Raw genomic sequence first — 14,396 nt, forward strand, 5'->3', positions numbered from 1 at the left:
CGTTCAGCTTCCGAAAAACATTCAAAAACCGGAACACTTCTGGGTTTTCGGCATTAGAACCAAGGTACCACTGTATAGCCAACATACCTGCTCGCGTGTCTGGAGTGGAGGGTATTCTCTGTCCAGTAAAGGCAGGTAGAACCATTGAAGGTCAGTTTTAAAAACCCTGGCTTGAATTGTTGATTTGAAAGTCCTATTTTCAAAGTCTCCAGATTAGGTGCTTTGAATGAGGTGCTCTGCTCTAAATCTTTTAGTGGCAGGAGCGCATCTTAAAACTGCCAGTAGTTAAATATATTGCTATATATAATAACAAGGCAGGGCAAGTGCAGATCCTTTTGAATTGCGACTAAGAAAGCGCAGCTCATCATCATTAGCATTACCAATAAATTTTGAAATACAAACGGGCATGCCCAGTCCTTTCGTAGCATGGGCTACATCAGTGCACCAGTTGCTCCAGTGGCAAACGTATTGGTTAAAAATGAAGGGATTATTCCGGCTGAAGCTCTTTCACTTTGAACGTCGCAACTGCCTTCCCATGGAGCCAGCTATTTTGATCCGTACGGTAATTCAAAATATGTTTGTTCCCACTGTGTAAACGGGATGCAAATCGCTGAGTTTGCATTGAAGCTCCCCGCCACCAATTATTAAAATAATTAGCAAATGCAAGTGGGAACTATGATGCTTCGCATGCGAGTACTTTCATTGGACTGAGGCATGTTGACACTTCTTTTTGCTTGATGACAGCGTTGAAAATCACTTGCAATAACAAGTAGGAAGAGCGCTGTTTGCCCAGTTTCTGTTTTTAGGCTTGGCCACTGTGTGAACGAAATACTGGACTGATTTATCATTATTATTATCAGTGCTTTTTTCCAGGGGGTACTCAAAGGTACACAGTACCAGCACCTCTCTTGTCGCTGTGTGGCACTTACTGGAACAGCTTCATGGAGAGTATTGGCGCCTATTTAGGGGTTGCTTTTTTTAAAAAAAGTGTGACACTTACTGGAACAGCCTCACAGTGAGTTTTGGCACCTCTTTTTTGTTGGGGGGGGGGTGGAGACCCAGATTATTATTACTATTATTTAAATTTGTACACCGCCCTACATCTGCTGGTCTCAGGGCAGTCCGCAACATAAAATTACAATTCTACATGGCACATAATAAAAACAAGAACAACCCACATATTTTTTTTTAATATGATATTTATTGAAACAATTTTTTTTAAATTACACAAAAAAGAAGACAAAATTACAAAAAAGAAAGAAAAACAAAAACATACGAAGAAAAAGAAAAAATAAAACCATCCTTTTCAAATTCTCCAATTTCCATTACCTTCTTTCCATAAGAACAACCCACATTTTAAAAGGGCATTTGATATCATCTAACAGGGCTCTTCTGATCTTACAAGAACAACCGAACATCATCAGGCTTAACCCCTCCAATTTCCTGTGGCTTGTTCTGTGGAGGTATATGAAACAGTTTAAAAACCTCATTCTCTTCTATGTGCTATGTATGATAGTGCATTTAATACTGGGCATAACAGAAAATTTTGCTGTTTCCATATTTTTAAAGAAGTCCACATCTTGATGTCAAAACTGGAATGTAGTTATCCTTCAGGTTCTGCCCTTCTCTGAATTTTACAATACAGTTTTCAACTCAAAACATGTTCCAAAATGGGTGCTTATTAAAAAAAAAAATGCTACTCCTTATAAAATATGTCTAGAAATGCCTGCTCTGAGATAATATGAGTGGTATTCAACTAACTTTTGGCACACACAAAAGCGGGTCCGCTAAGCGCAACAAGACTTGCGCCCCTCTCTCTCCTCCACTCAGATGTGCCCTGCAGGCCCCCTAAATCTGCTCTGGGGGTTTTGGGTGGGAACCCAGAGCAGGTTTGGGGGAGCAGGGGGAGGAGAGGAGAGAATGTTTCGCCAACCAAGCAGAAGTCGTTCTGCATACTTGTAACCTTTAGCACTACGTAGACTGTGACCCGTAGCATTTAAATACATATTTTGTGATTAAAATATACATGAAAAACATTTTTGTGGAGATTAATGTTAAGTCTGCATTTTCAGTAGGCATAGTAGGAAACATTCTTAGTTTGTAGGGATACAGTGGTACCTCGCAAGACGAATGCCTCGCAAGACGAAAAACGCGCAAGACGAAAGAGTTTTCCGTTTTTTCAGTCGTTCCGCAAGACGAATTTCCCTATGGGCTTGCTTCGCAATACGAAACGTCTTGCGAGTTCTTGCGAGTTTGTTTCCTTTTTCTTAAAGTCGCTAAGCCGTTAATAGCCACTAAGCCGTTAATAGCCGCTAAGCCGCTAATAGCCGTGCTTCGCAAGACGAAAAAACCGCAAGACGAAGAGACTCGCGGAACGGATTAATTTCGTCTTGCGAGGCACCACTGTATATATATATATAATTAAATCTCACCTCTTTATCTAACCCAGGGTTTCCCAAACTCAGGTCACCAGCTTTTTTTTTGCTTTTTTTTTGGACTACAACTCCCATCATCCCTAGCTAGCAGGACCAGTGTTCAGGGTTGATGGGAACTGTAGTCCAAAAACAGCAGCAGCAAACCCAAGTTTGGGAAACCCCAAATTCTAACCTCTCTTTATTATCTATCCTGCTCATCATATGCTTCTCTGTCATTTTCCGCAGGGTTTCACAGACCTCGGTGCACAATTTTACAAACCACTCTCATGTCCCCAATGAGTTATCCCGTTTTTTGTTCCTGGCCGAGAAAGCCTAAAATACTTGAGACTTCCAACCCCTTAAATATTTTGATTCCCTCCTTCATCCCAAAACTGTTCAAGCATCTCCCTGTTTGCGAGTGTGTTCTTTAAAGGGAGTGGCACTCTGAGGTATCTGGTCCTCAGTCTTTGTGTGGTTTTAAATGTCAGAATCTGAGTGCTTTGAATTGGCTCCTGAAGCTAACAGCAAAGCTATTCCTCTGAGTAGGTGGACTGTGGTAATCTGAAAGGGCAGCCAGAGTGCAATGCCACAGCCAATCTGCGGGTTACAAGGGCATGGATGATCTTTCGCAAGATCTTTGCGGGTCAGGAGGGAATGCAGCCAGTATTTTGTATACATCTGATATCCAAAGGTGTGTGTTGTCAGTAGTGCCATCTGTTTCAGCTGTCAAAGCTGAGCTCAAGAAGCTCTCCTGGCTATGTAAGATCTGGTCCAGCCCATTAATTGCCAATTCATTATTTTCAGGCAAACTTTTTTCTCCCAGTCTTCCCTTATCTCCATCTTTTCAGAATTCAGGCTGTCAACCCCTGCTGACCCTCATCACCTTGAATTACAGCTTCCAAACGTTTGTCCAGGACAGTTGCAGTCATTTCTTATAGCTTAGTTACCGAGGTGGGTGGCAGTATAAAGATAAAGGGTAAAGGGACCCCTGACCATTAGGTCCAGTTGTGACCGACTCTGGGGTTGCAGCGTTCATCTCGCTTTACTGGCCGAGGGAGCCGGCATACAGCTTCCGGGTCATGTGGCCAGCATGACTAAGCCGCTTCTGGCTAACCAGAGCAGCACACGGAAACGCTGTTTACCTTCCCGCCAGAGCGGTACCTATTTATCTACTTGCACTTTGACGTGCTTTCGAACTGCTAGGTTGGCAGGAGCTGGAACCGAGCATCGGGAGCTCACCCCGTCGCGGGGATTTGAACCACTGACCTTCTAGTCCTAGGCTCTGTGGTTTAACCCACAGTATAGCCAGGGCTATTTTTCTAGAAAAAAGAGTTGCTGGAACACGCCACGAATGCTTCCCTTCTTGCCATTTGATGGCAATGGCACCCATCTGAATTTCTGCGAGCCCTGAGTTTATCAGTGACAGTAGTCCAAAGCTACGTAGGATTTTTCGTCATGGCTTCAGACAGATATTAAAATGTGATCTTCTTCTTCTTTGGAGATCACTCGTAGCCGAGTAAGGTTGTCTTCCATAAACATGGTTTTAACAGTGAGTTCGTAAGTGACTGTGGAAGCCAGTTCTAGTTCCACACATCCTTCCACAGTGGGGACATAGGTTTCTGGGTGGGAGTCGATCATGGTGAGGGTTTGCCAAGCATGCCTTCCTCTTAGCGCATCTGTCCCTTTCATCCTGAGTTCGAGCATCTTCAAAGCCCATGTAAAGGTAAAGGGACCCCTGACCATTAGGTCCAGTCGTGACTGACTCTGGGGTTGCGGTGCTCATCTCGCTTTATTGGCCGAGGGAGCCGGCGTACAGCTTCCAGGTCATGTGGCCAGCATGACTAAGCCACTTCTGGCGAACCAGAGCAGTGCACGGAAACGCCGTTTGCCTTCCCGCCGAGCGGGATCTACTTGCACTTTGACTTGCTTTCGAACTGCTAGGTTGGCAGGAGCAGGGACCGAGCAACGGGAGCTCACCCTGTCGCGGGGATTCGAACCGCCGACCTTCTGATCGGCAAGTCCTAGGCTCTGTGGTTCAACCCACAGCGCCACCCACGTCCCTTTGGTAAAGGCTGTTCTCCAACTGGAGTGCTCACAGGCCAGTGTTTCCCAGTTGTTGGTGTTTATACTAAAAAAAATATTAAGATTTGCCTTGAGAGAGTCTTTGAACCTCTTTTGTTGTCCACCAGCATTGTGCTTTCCATTTTTAAGTTCGGAATAGAGTAGTTGGTTTGGAAGATGATAGTTTATTATTGGTATAATAAAATGCCATTGCCCACAGGATCAGAAATCAATGAGAAGCCCAGAAGCGAAAACCAGTGCATATCCATATTTACATGCAGTGACAGTGGGTGAAATCCATACGCACATCCCATAAATTCGGAGTGCTTTGGCTCGTGCACAGGGAGGGTGAAACTAACTTGTAACGGTGGCCTTATGGGATGTTGCTCTGGAAGGAGACTGTTCGGGGGGATCCTTGAAAGTGTAGCTTACAGGGTTTCCCAAACCTGGGACTCCAGCTGTTTTTGGACTATAACTCCCATCGTCCCTAGCTAGCAGGACCAGTGGTCAGGGATGATGGGAGTTGTAGTCCAAAAACAGCAGCAGCAAATCCAAGTTTAGGAAACTGTCCTCTAATATGTGAACAGAGGAGCTGTTTGCCCTGGTGATAGTCTTGGCTTTCTCTGTGTGTTCCCTGTTAGTCTGTTGAGGGACACATTCTTAAAGAGAACATTTTGCACTTCTCCACCCAGAAAACAATGGCCACTATTCTAGTGGGACATTGAATGGCTGCTTTTATCTCCACGGTCAGAAAGCGTGCCTTTACCTTTGAATGCAGGTTCCTGGGAAACACAAATGGGGAGTCGTGAGTGTTGTTGCGCTCAGGTCTGGTTTGTGGGTGTCACAGCAGTGCACAACTGAGAACAGGATCCTGCCCTAGGTGGGTCATTGGCTCCTCTTGCGTTCTAACTTTACTGAACCTAACACCTAGTATGGTTTTCGAAGATCTCGGAAATCCAAATTATTGTTGAGTCCGGCTCTTTTGTCTAATAATTCTCAATTGCATACTTCTGTAGATAACGAATTTCTATATTAAGACGGTTTGAGTGAAGGCTGGGAAAGCTTCCCGCTGAATCCGTTGTCTGCTGCTGCTATTCTTTTCTGGGTTCCTTCCTCTTGTATTTTCAGCTCGACTTTTGAAACGGCCGAGAGCAAGCTGGGACTTTGTGGGGGTGCGGGGGGAGGTATCCGCGCAAATATAAATGCTTAGGTGGGCATCATTTCAAGTTAATTCTGCATCTGTGGTTCCAAAATGAAATCCCTGGAAGCAGCTTTGCGAGTTAATGCTGCCGCCGGCCTCCCAAAATAAAAGCTACCCTAACAGCATTGTGAAGTTAATGCCAGTGCGTTTGTAGGGAGGCAGAGGGTTGAGGGGGAACTATCGAACAACCTAACAGACACTACAATATTGTGACTGTGCACCACCTAGGGGGCAAAAACCAGGAGCTGTCTCTCTCCCAAGAATTGAAATTGAAATACTTTATTGTCACTTGTACAACTTGTATGCAGTGAGATTACACGAGCACCCCCCACTCAGCTCTCTTAGTCTTAATTCTCCTCGTTTACTGATGCACACCTGCCAAACCCGAAAGTCAGTTGCCCTGTTGTTATTTTTTCATTCAGCAGCCTAACAGCCCATGGATAGAAGCTGTTCTTTACCCTGTTGGTGCGACTAATCATGCTTCTATATCTTCTGCCTGAGGGCAGGAAATCAAGAAAGTGCCGGCCAGGGTGTGAATCATCCCTGAGAATTTTCCTCACTCTCATGAGGCAACGTTCTTCTGCTATATCATCCAGCGGATTCACGGGACAGCCCATAATATCTTGTGCTGTATTCACCACTCTCTGTAGGCACTTCCTATCAGATGATGTCAAACCAGCATACCACACCGTGATGCAGTATGAAAGGACACTTTCTATTGTTGACTAGTAGAAGGAGATCATCAGGTGTTGATTGACATTGTTCTTCTGCAATACTCTGAGGAGACGGAGTCTCTGTTGGACTTCCTTAACCACCTGGGTTGTATTTATTTTTCAAGTAAGATCTTCACTGAGATAAACTCCTAGGAATTTAAAGGAAGAGACTATCTCCACACAGCCCTCTCCGATGTACAGCGGGGCTAGTTCTCCTCTCTTCCTCCGAAAGTCCAACACCATCTCCCGAGTTGTCCAATTCCTGAGGTATTGATGATACAGTGGTGCCTTGCAAGACGAAAAGAATCCGTTCTGTGATTCTCTTCGTCTAGCGGTTTTTTCGTCTTGCTAAGCAAGCCCATTGAAGGATTAGCGGATTAGCGCTATTAGCGGCTTATCTGCTGATCGGATTAGCTGATAAGCGGCTTAGCGGCTTAGAAAAGGGGGGGGGGAGGAAAAAAACCCAGCAAGAACTCACAAGACATTGTCGTCTTGCGAAGCAAGCCCATAGGAAATTCATTTTGCGAAGCACCTCCAAAACGGAAAACTCTTTCGTCTAGCGAGTTTTCCGTCTTGCGAGGCATTCGTCTTGCGGGGCACCACTGTATTCCTCTTTGCTTGCTTGCAGTGACATGATTAAGAATAATGTGGCACCCGAAAACGGGGGAGTTTCATGGTTTTGGTAGGATAGTAAATTTTAGACCATCTTTCTGGGTGCTGTACCAGAATAGCCAGACTGAGTGCATTACAGAGAGAGAGAGCGCACAATTATTTTTGGCAAAATTGTACAGTACGAAAATCAGTGCTGTTGCCGGCAGAGTCAAAAGCAGAATATATTGTAGTCTTTCTTTATTCATTCTGTGCCATTGCATTATCTTCCGCCATATCAACCTATTTATTTTTTTAAAAGCTTTTATTAAGATTTCCTTGGGTAACAAGTGTACGGCATCTGTGCTTTCAGTTCACAGAGTCCTTCCCACAAGTCAGTTTCATTCGATGTGAGACCCTAATGTTATAGGCAGTATGGGTTTGGGGGAGAAGAGGAGTGGGGGGGGGATACACTTTTACATAGTGTTGTGTGTGCAGTTTGTGTGTCAGTGTCACAGGGAAAGTAGGTTCTCTTTCCATTCATGTTTTCGTTGATTGGTTGCCTAAAGTTGACTGCAGTGAGTTTTGTTTGTGTGTAAAGGGGGGGGGTGCTGTTGGGTCAAATTAGCCAAATCGGAGTTGTTGTGCTTTTTCTTGTTGTCTAGTTGGGCTGTGTGTGTAATAAAGGGGAGCCATACCAGGGTGAAGGCGTCCTCTTTGCTTTGTCCTCACACCAGTTTCAGTTTTGAGATGACCCTGAGGCTTCTTGCGGATACAAGATTTCTGCATGCAGGGTTTATTGTGGAAGTTTTTCACAGTTGCACTAATAATGATGATGATGATAATTTATTACTTATACCCCACCCATCTGGCTGGGCCTCCCCAGCCACTCTGGGCAGCTCCCAACAGAATATTAAAAACACGATAAAACATCAAGCATAAAAAAATTCCCTCAACAGGGCTGCCTTCAGATGTCTTCTAAAAGTCAGATAGTTGTTTATTTCCTTGACATCTGGTGGGAGGGCGTTCCACAGGGTGGGCGCCACTACCGAGAAGGCCCTCTGCCTGGTTCCTTGTAGCTTCACTTCTCGTAGTGAGGGAACCGCCAGAAAGCCCTCGGAGCTGGACTTCAGTGTCTGGGCTGAACGATAGGAGTGGAGACTCTCCTTCAGGTATACTGCAAGACTCGATGCTGTCGGAGGGCATCTCGTAACGTAGCGTTGAGGTTTTCGCTGCCATGTTCAGCACTGCAGTTCCGTTTTAGCTTTGAAGTCTGGGGATGGGATTTGATCAGTTTTCACTTTCCTGGCGCTTGGTTTGGTTTTGAATAGGGCAAGGGTTGTGTGGTGGCACTGATTAATATGGTTCAGCGAAATTAAGTGTTGCCCTTTGTTTGAGTTTCCAGATACCATTTGTAACCTGTACCTAGCATGATGTCAAATGGGGCTATTTTTTCAGATTCTTTCATACACAGGCATTGCATAGATATCTTTCTTGTTGCCTTTTTCCTTTTTATTTGATAGGAGGAGAGAGAAAACCTGTGATCGCAAATGCAGAGCTCTCCCAGTAAGCTACTGTTTCTGGTTCACCACAAACACACTCACCTCAGACAGTACAGAATCTATTTTTTGCACATCGGCGCTAATCACACTTTGAGCCGGATTAACGGGGGCACATCCTGTTAACAATAGGTGCCGAGGCCCTGCAAGGACAACAGCTGTTGCCTCATTTTGCTCTTGGATACTTGCCCCCTTAATACAGCTCACTTGGGTGCAATGTAAGATCCTCAGGCTGCCTGTGAACTGGTCAGAATGCTGCTTTGATTGTGACACAGCTGAAATCAAAGATTACTATCTTGAACGTCTTTGGAGATGGGCCAAGGGTAAACACGAAAGACGCTGCCACTTGGCTGCTGCTAATACCGTTTCTTTGAACAGCAACACGCAGAATTTAAGTCCGTTACAGTGCTCTGCAGATCCTGAAGGTCTGTTGGAAACAGGCCAGGAAAGCCATTGAGCAGTGCTGACACCAGGATCGTTTTATTAATGCCATGCTCTCGTGTGTGTTCTGCTTGCGTCAATGAGCCAGGGAGGGTGTGTTGTGTGTGTGCTCCGTTTGTGCGGTTTCAGAAAGTGAGATAAATTTGGTCAATTTTACTGAGCAGTTTTGCAGTTGTTGGGATGAGTAAAATAGGTTCAGCACAGTGATATTTTTTCTAGAAAGAGAGTTGCCAGAACTCACCATGAACACCTCCCTCGTTCTCTTAGAATGGCAATGGCGCCTATCTCAAAAGTGCCGGAACTCAATTCTGGCTGGGGGGAAATAGACCTGGTTTTGTATAATCTTAGGGACGTGGGTGTCACTGTGGGTTAAACCACAGAGCCTAGGGCTTGCCGATCAGAAGGTTGGCGGTTCAAATCCCCGCAACGGGGTGAGCTCCTGTTGCTCGGTCCCAGCTCCTGCCAACCTAGCAGTTCAAGAGCTCATCAAAGTGCAAGTAGATAAATTGGTACTGCTCCGGTGGGAAGGTAAATGACGTTTCCATGCACTGCTCTGGTTCGCCAGAAGCGGCTTAGTCATGCTCACCACATGACCTGGAAGCTGTACACCGGCTCCCTCGGCCAATAAAGTGAGATGAGTGCCGCAACCCCAGAGTCGGTCACGACTGGACCTAATGGTCAGGGGTCCGTTTACCTTTACCTTTACCAAGATGATTGGCATTTGGTTAACACCTTTGCAAATATTAATACCTAGATTTTGGCAAGAGATTCTTTGCCTTAGTGGTATCTTTGATTAATGCTGCTCTCCTGCTTTTTGTCGTGGTGATGTAAGGAAGAATTTCTCAACAAATGTAACTTTTACGTTCTTTCTTTCCTTTATTCCGCAGAGTAATCGTGTGGAAAGTTTAAAAGCCTCTAATATCTATATTTAATAATCAGGAATCTAAAGGAGTGGGATTCTATCTCAAAGATAGCAGGGACGGAGTTGCCTGGAAAGCAGACCATTCCGACATCTGTAGATCAAACCACAGTGACCTCGGGCAGAAAAATCTCAGGGAATTTAATCAAGCTCTGAGCAAAATTGATTCATTTGAGGAATTTGTTTTTGCATGCATAGCAATCCAGAGGCTAGGTGAGGAGGGAATTGCCCCCCTTTTGAGCTGAGAAGGAAAATGTGCATTTTAAGCGAAAACTAGACTGCCACGTTAGGAGTGATTCATTTGGGGAGTCTGAAACAGATTGTTGGATGAATCAGTCCTTAATCACAAATTCTCTGCCCGTTCTAGGACAGCAGTTCTCAAACCTTTACCTTCACGACTAATAGAATATTGCTGGTGGAATATTGCTTATGTGTTTTCAAATACATACAGTGGTACCTCGGGTTAAGAACTTAATTCATTCTGGAGGTCCGTTCTTAACCTGAAACTGTTCTTTACTTGAGGTACCACTTTAGCTAATGGGGCCGCCCGCTGCTGCCAGAGCACGATTTCTGTTCTCATCCTGAGGTAAAGTTCTTAACCTGAGGTACTACTTCCGGGTTAGCGGAGTCTGTAACTTGAAGCATCTGTAACCTGAGGTACCACTGTATATATAAATCGAAGCACATAGATGTAGTCTTGCCTTACTAATGGAATGGATGTGTTTCTGGGTTAAATAGAACAAAAACAAACTTAACGTTTTTCTTTTGTGCTGGTGTCAAAACCAGCACCATATCAAGAAAATCATAAGCTGCTATGAAGGTTCCCTTCGAGTGGGAAATGTTTGAGGGAAAATCACACTTGCCCCTCTGTTGTCTTTTGAAAACTATGAGCCCGAAGCCAGGAGTTACACATAAGGGATTGCAGACTGAAAAAAATCTTATCATGTTTAAACCAAGAAAATGGTAACTAGTTGCAAAGCGGGTTTATGTGATATAATTGGTTTCTGCTTCTTGTATTTCGCATCCTTCCATTTGGCTTTCTTGGTCTCAGCTCTTTTTTAAAAAAAATCTTAAACATGAGTGCTATTTTAGATGGCAGCAAGAAAAATGCCTCATGCCAGCAAACTGTTGAATGGATTTAGGAAATCATTCTGGCTTAGTATAAACTCGCTCTTAAATGTTGGAAGCAGCCTTATTGCATACACTGATCATCGGTCCACCAAGTTCAATGTTTTCTATACTGACGGGCGTACAGGCTTTCAGATTGGACTGCCCCAACCCTACCTAGGGATGCCGGTGACTTAACACGAGCCCTTCTGCAAGCAGGGCACATGCTCTCCCACCAAGCTGCTTTCTTACTATCACCAAAACTTGGGAAAAAATGGATTATTTGGCCAAGAGTTATTTGAGTCAATTTAATAATTGATTAGCCAGGCAGGGACATTTGAACTTTTGCGAATTCATCGTTCTTGTGGTTCTCGTGTTACTCTGCCAGTTCCTCCACTTCTGTATCTAAGCAAAACAGCGTCAAGGACTCTCTATTCCTTACCCACGCAAGGACGGAAGCTGCCACATTTTGAGTCAGTCTTGCAAATAGGCCAGGGTAGTGTATCATTGCCGCCGTATCCTTGGCTTTGAGTTCTGTTTGTTGGGGAGAGTTGCTGGCGATAATCTCTTTTTGCCAAGATAACACGCTGGCAATTCAACAAATAGAGGCAAGCAGGTAGGCTGAGAGGTGAGCAGGCAGGCCTGCGCAGGGGTTGCACGAGGTGACAAAGTCTGGGACGAGCTGCGGCCCAATCCTGCTTCCTTCCACTTGGGAAGTGCCGTTCTGCTCATGGTTAAAGAGGAAGCAGGAACAGAAAACGAGAGGGTGGGGATAGCTCCTCTCCCCTGGCATCTTCATGTACCAAAGTCAGAAGGGAGGGAGCCACCTTGCATACAGGTTTCCATGTGTTCTGGAACACTGAGGGGGTCAGGGTTCTGGAACATTAAGGTGTCAGGGTTCTGGAATGCTGAGGTGTCAGGGTTCTGGAACGCTGAGGGATCAAGGTTCTGGAATGCTTGAGGTGTCAGGGTTCTGGAACATTGAGGTATCAGGGTTCTGGAATGCTGAGGTGTCAGGGTTCTGGAATGCTGAGGTGTCAGGGTTCTGGAACATTGAGGTATCAGGGTTCTGGAACGCTTGAGGGATCAAGGTTCTGGAATGCTTGAGGGATCAGGGTTCCAAACTGCCTGAAAGCCGTGTGTGTGTGTGTGTGTGTGTGTGTACTCCCTTTTCTGTATATGTGGTGTCACTGGGAGGGGCCCACTTCCCACTAGCATGTTCCTAGTAGTGAACCCAAGTAGGGATCGAGTGGGTACTATTTGTTCTGGGAGATCCCTGTTTAAGTAGAACACACTGTACAGTGGTTCCTCTGGTTAAGAACTTAATTCGTTCCAGTGGTCCGTTCTTAACCTGAAACTGTTCTTAACCTGAGGTACCACTTTAGCTAATGGGGCCTCCCACTGCCACCACACGATTTCTGTTCTCATCCTGAAGCAAAGTTCTTAACCCGAGGTACTATTTCTGGGTTAGCAGAGTCTGTAACCTGAAGCGTCTGTAACCCGAGGTACCACTGTAATTTCTTCTACAAATAGTGCTGGAGCTGGCTATGTGTTTTGGGGTCTCTGTGGGATGACTCTTAGAGAAAGATCTTGTCAAAAACTCACAGGCTTCCTCTTTGGAATGGACCCTGCACTGTGCTGCAGTTTCCCAGAAGCCTTTGCATGGGTCACGCCTTACTGGAAACAATATGGTTGCTGCCATGTTTGATGCCCTGGGTCCCTTGGGAGGAAGGATAGGGGTATAAATTGAATTAACTGGATAAATAACCTGTGCCTAAGTCCAACATGTGAAATAGTAAGAGCTTGAAAAGTGTGCTCAGCGCTTGTTGTATAAAGCTGTCTCCCAATAGTTTCTGCCTGTCCTATGTTTAATTATCTTCTTTCACCCACTCTCTTGGGTCTCTTTAAATAATAAAATGTACATAAAATATAAATGTGCTACGAATGTGAATATATATTCTTTTTAAATAGTATTTTGGTTACCTGACATTGTAGTGGGGTAGGGTTAGGGTTATAATGCCAATATATTTCTGGCAATATATTTGGCAACCAGTGTACCCCTTTGGTTTCAGATAGTATATGGATAGATGAGTCAAAAAAGCCTGGGACACAAATTTAGACCAAACTAAGCCTCCTAGAGCACAATATACATTGTGGTCAGAATTGAGTATATACTTTCAGTAAAAGGTAAAGGTAAAGGGACCCCTGATCATTAGGTCCAGTCGTGGCCGACTCTGGGGTTGCGGCGCTCATCTCGCTTTACTGGCCGAGGGAGCCGGCGTACAGCTTCCAGGTCATGTGGCCAGCATGACTAAGCCGCTTCTGGCGAACCAGAGAAGCGCACGGAAATGCTGTTTACCTTCCCGGGAAGGAAATGCCATTTACCTTCCCGCCGGAGCGGTACCTATTTATCTACTTGCACTTTGACGTGCTTTCGAACTGCTAGGTTGGCAGGTGCAGGGACTGAGCAACGGGAGCTCACCCTGTCGCGGGGATTCGAACCGCCAACCTTCTGATCGGCAAGTCCTAGGCTCTGTGGTTTAACCCACAGCGCCACCTGCGACCCATATACTTCCAGAGTTAATGCTAAATACATTACTTCTGGTAGATGAGCTACTAGAGGGCTGTGGAAATTTGTGTCCTGGCCTTCGTAGACTCGACTACCCATGTACTATCTGAAACCAAATTGGCGGATTGGTTGCCAGAAGTTACTTTTTTGTTTTGCTTTTGCTCTCCTACCTCACTTTTAAACACAGCCTTTCTCAGATATCAGCTGCTAACCTTTCCAAGTGACAACTTTGGCTGTGTTCCACCGGTTTAATAGCTTTGAAGTTGTCCAGAACTAGAAATTTATACAGAGGCCAAGTTGCTGTTGATAAGGCTGACATGAAAGTTTGCAGCTGTTAGCATGTTTTTATACTCCCTTCTGAACCTCCCAGGAAAATAGAAAGAAAAAAAAACCCATTATAAATCCCTCTCCCTTTCCCTTCTCCATTACAGGTGAAATCTGTCATAAATCTCCTGTTTGCTGCCTACACTGGTGATGTGTCTGCACTACGAAGGTAAAATCCATATTTTGCTTTGTGCTGCATTATGTGAAATGTGTATGCCATATAGGGTAGCCATATTTCAAGAAGTAAAAATCTGAGCGTGTTTTTTTTTAGTTTCAAAAACGCGGACATTTTGCAAATTTTCCAAAAAAAATCCCCCAGACACTAATTCCGTCATTGGAATCCCGGACGTATGGCAATCCTATATAATGTATATATTAAACCTGGCCGGGCCGTGTTCAGAGACACTGTGAGTGATGGAAGATCCATTTCAACAATAATAGTCTTATATTCCGGAGACAGTCTATTCAAGGTGGAAAGAGGATTCGATTACTACATGGTT

The 14,396-nt window shown here is 44.9% G+C and overlaps 1 protein-coding gene across 1 annotated transcript in view; it reads left to right on the forward strand.

Annotated features, from left to right (window-relative positions):
* The window catches only part of GLS (glutaminase), a 77,752-nt gene that overhangs the window by 53,572 nt on the left and 9,784 nt on the right, over positions 1–14,396 (forward strand). The window contains exon 15 of the mRNA XM_081169494.1: positions 14,004–14,065. Within this exon, the coding sequence (XP_081025620.1) occupies positions 14,004–14,065 (62 nt within the window). The remainder of the gene's footprint in view (positions 1–14,003; positions 14,066–14,396) is intronic.

This window comes from Podarcis bocagei, assembly GCF_964188305.1.
Source record: "Podarcis bocagei genome assembly, chromosome: 1".
In the NCBI taxonomy this organism is placed as follows: domain Eukaryota; kingdom Metazoa; phylum Chordata; class Lepidosauria; order Squamata; family Lacertidae; genus Podarcis; species Podarcis bocagei.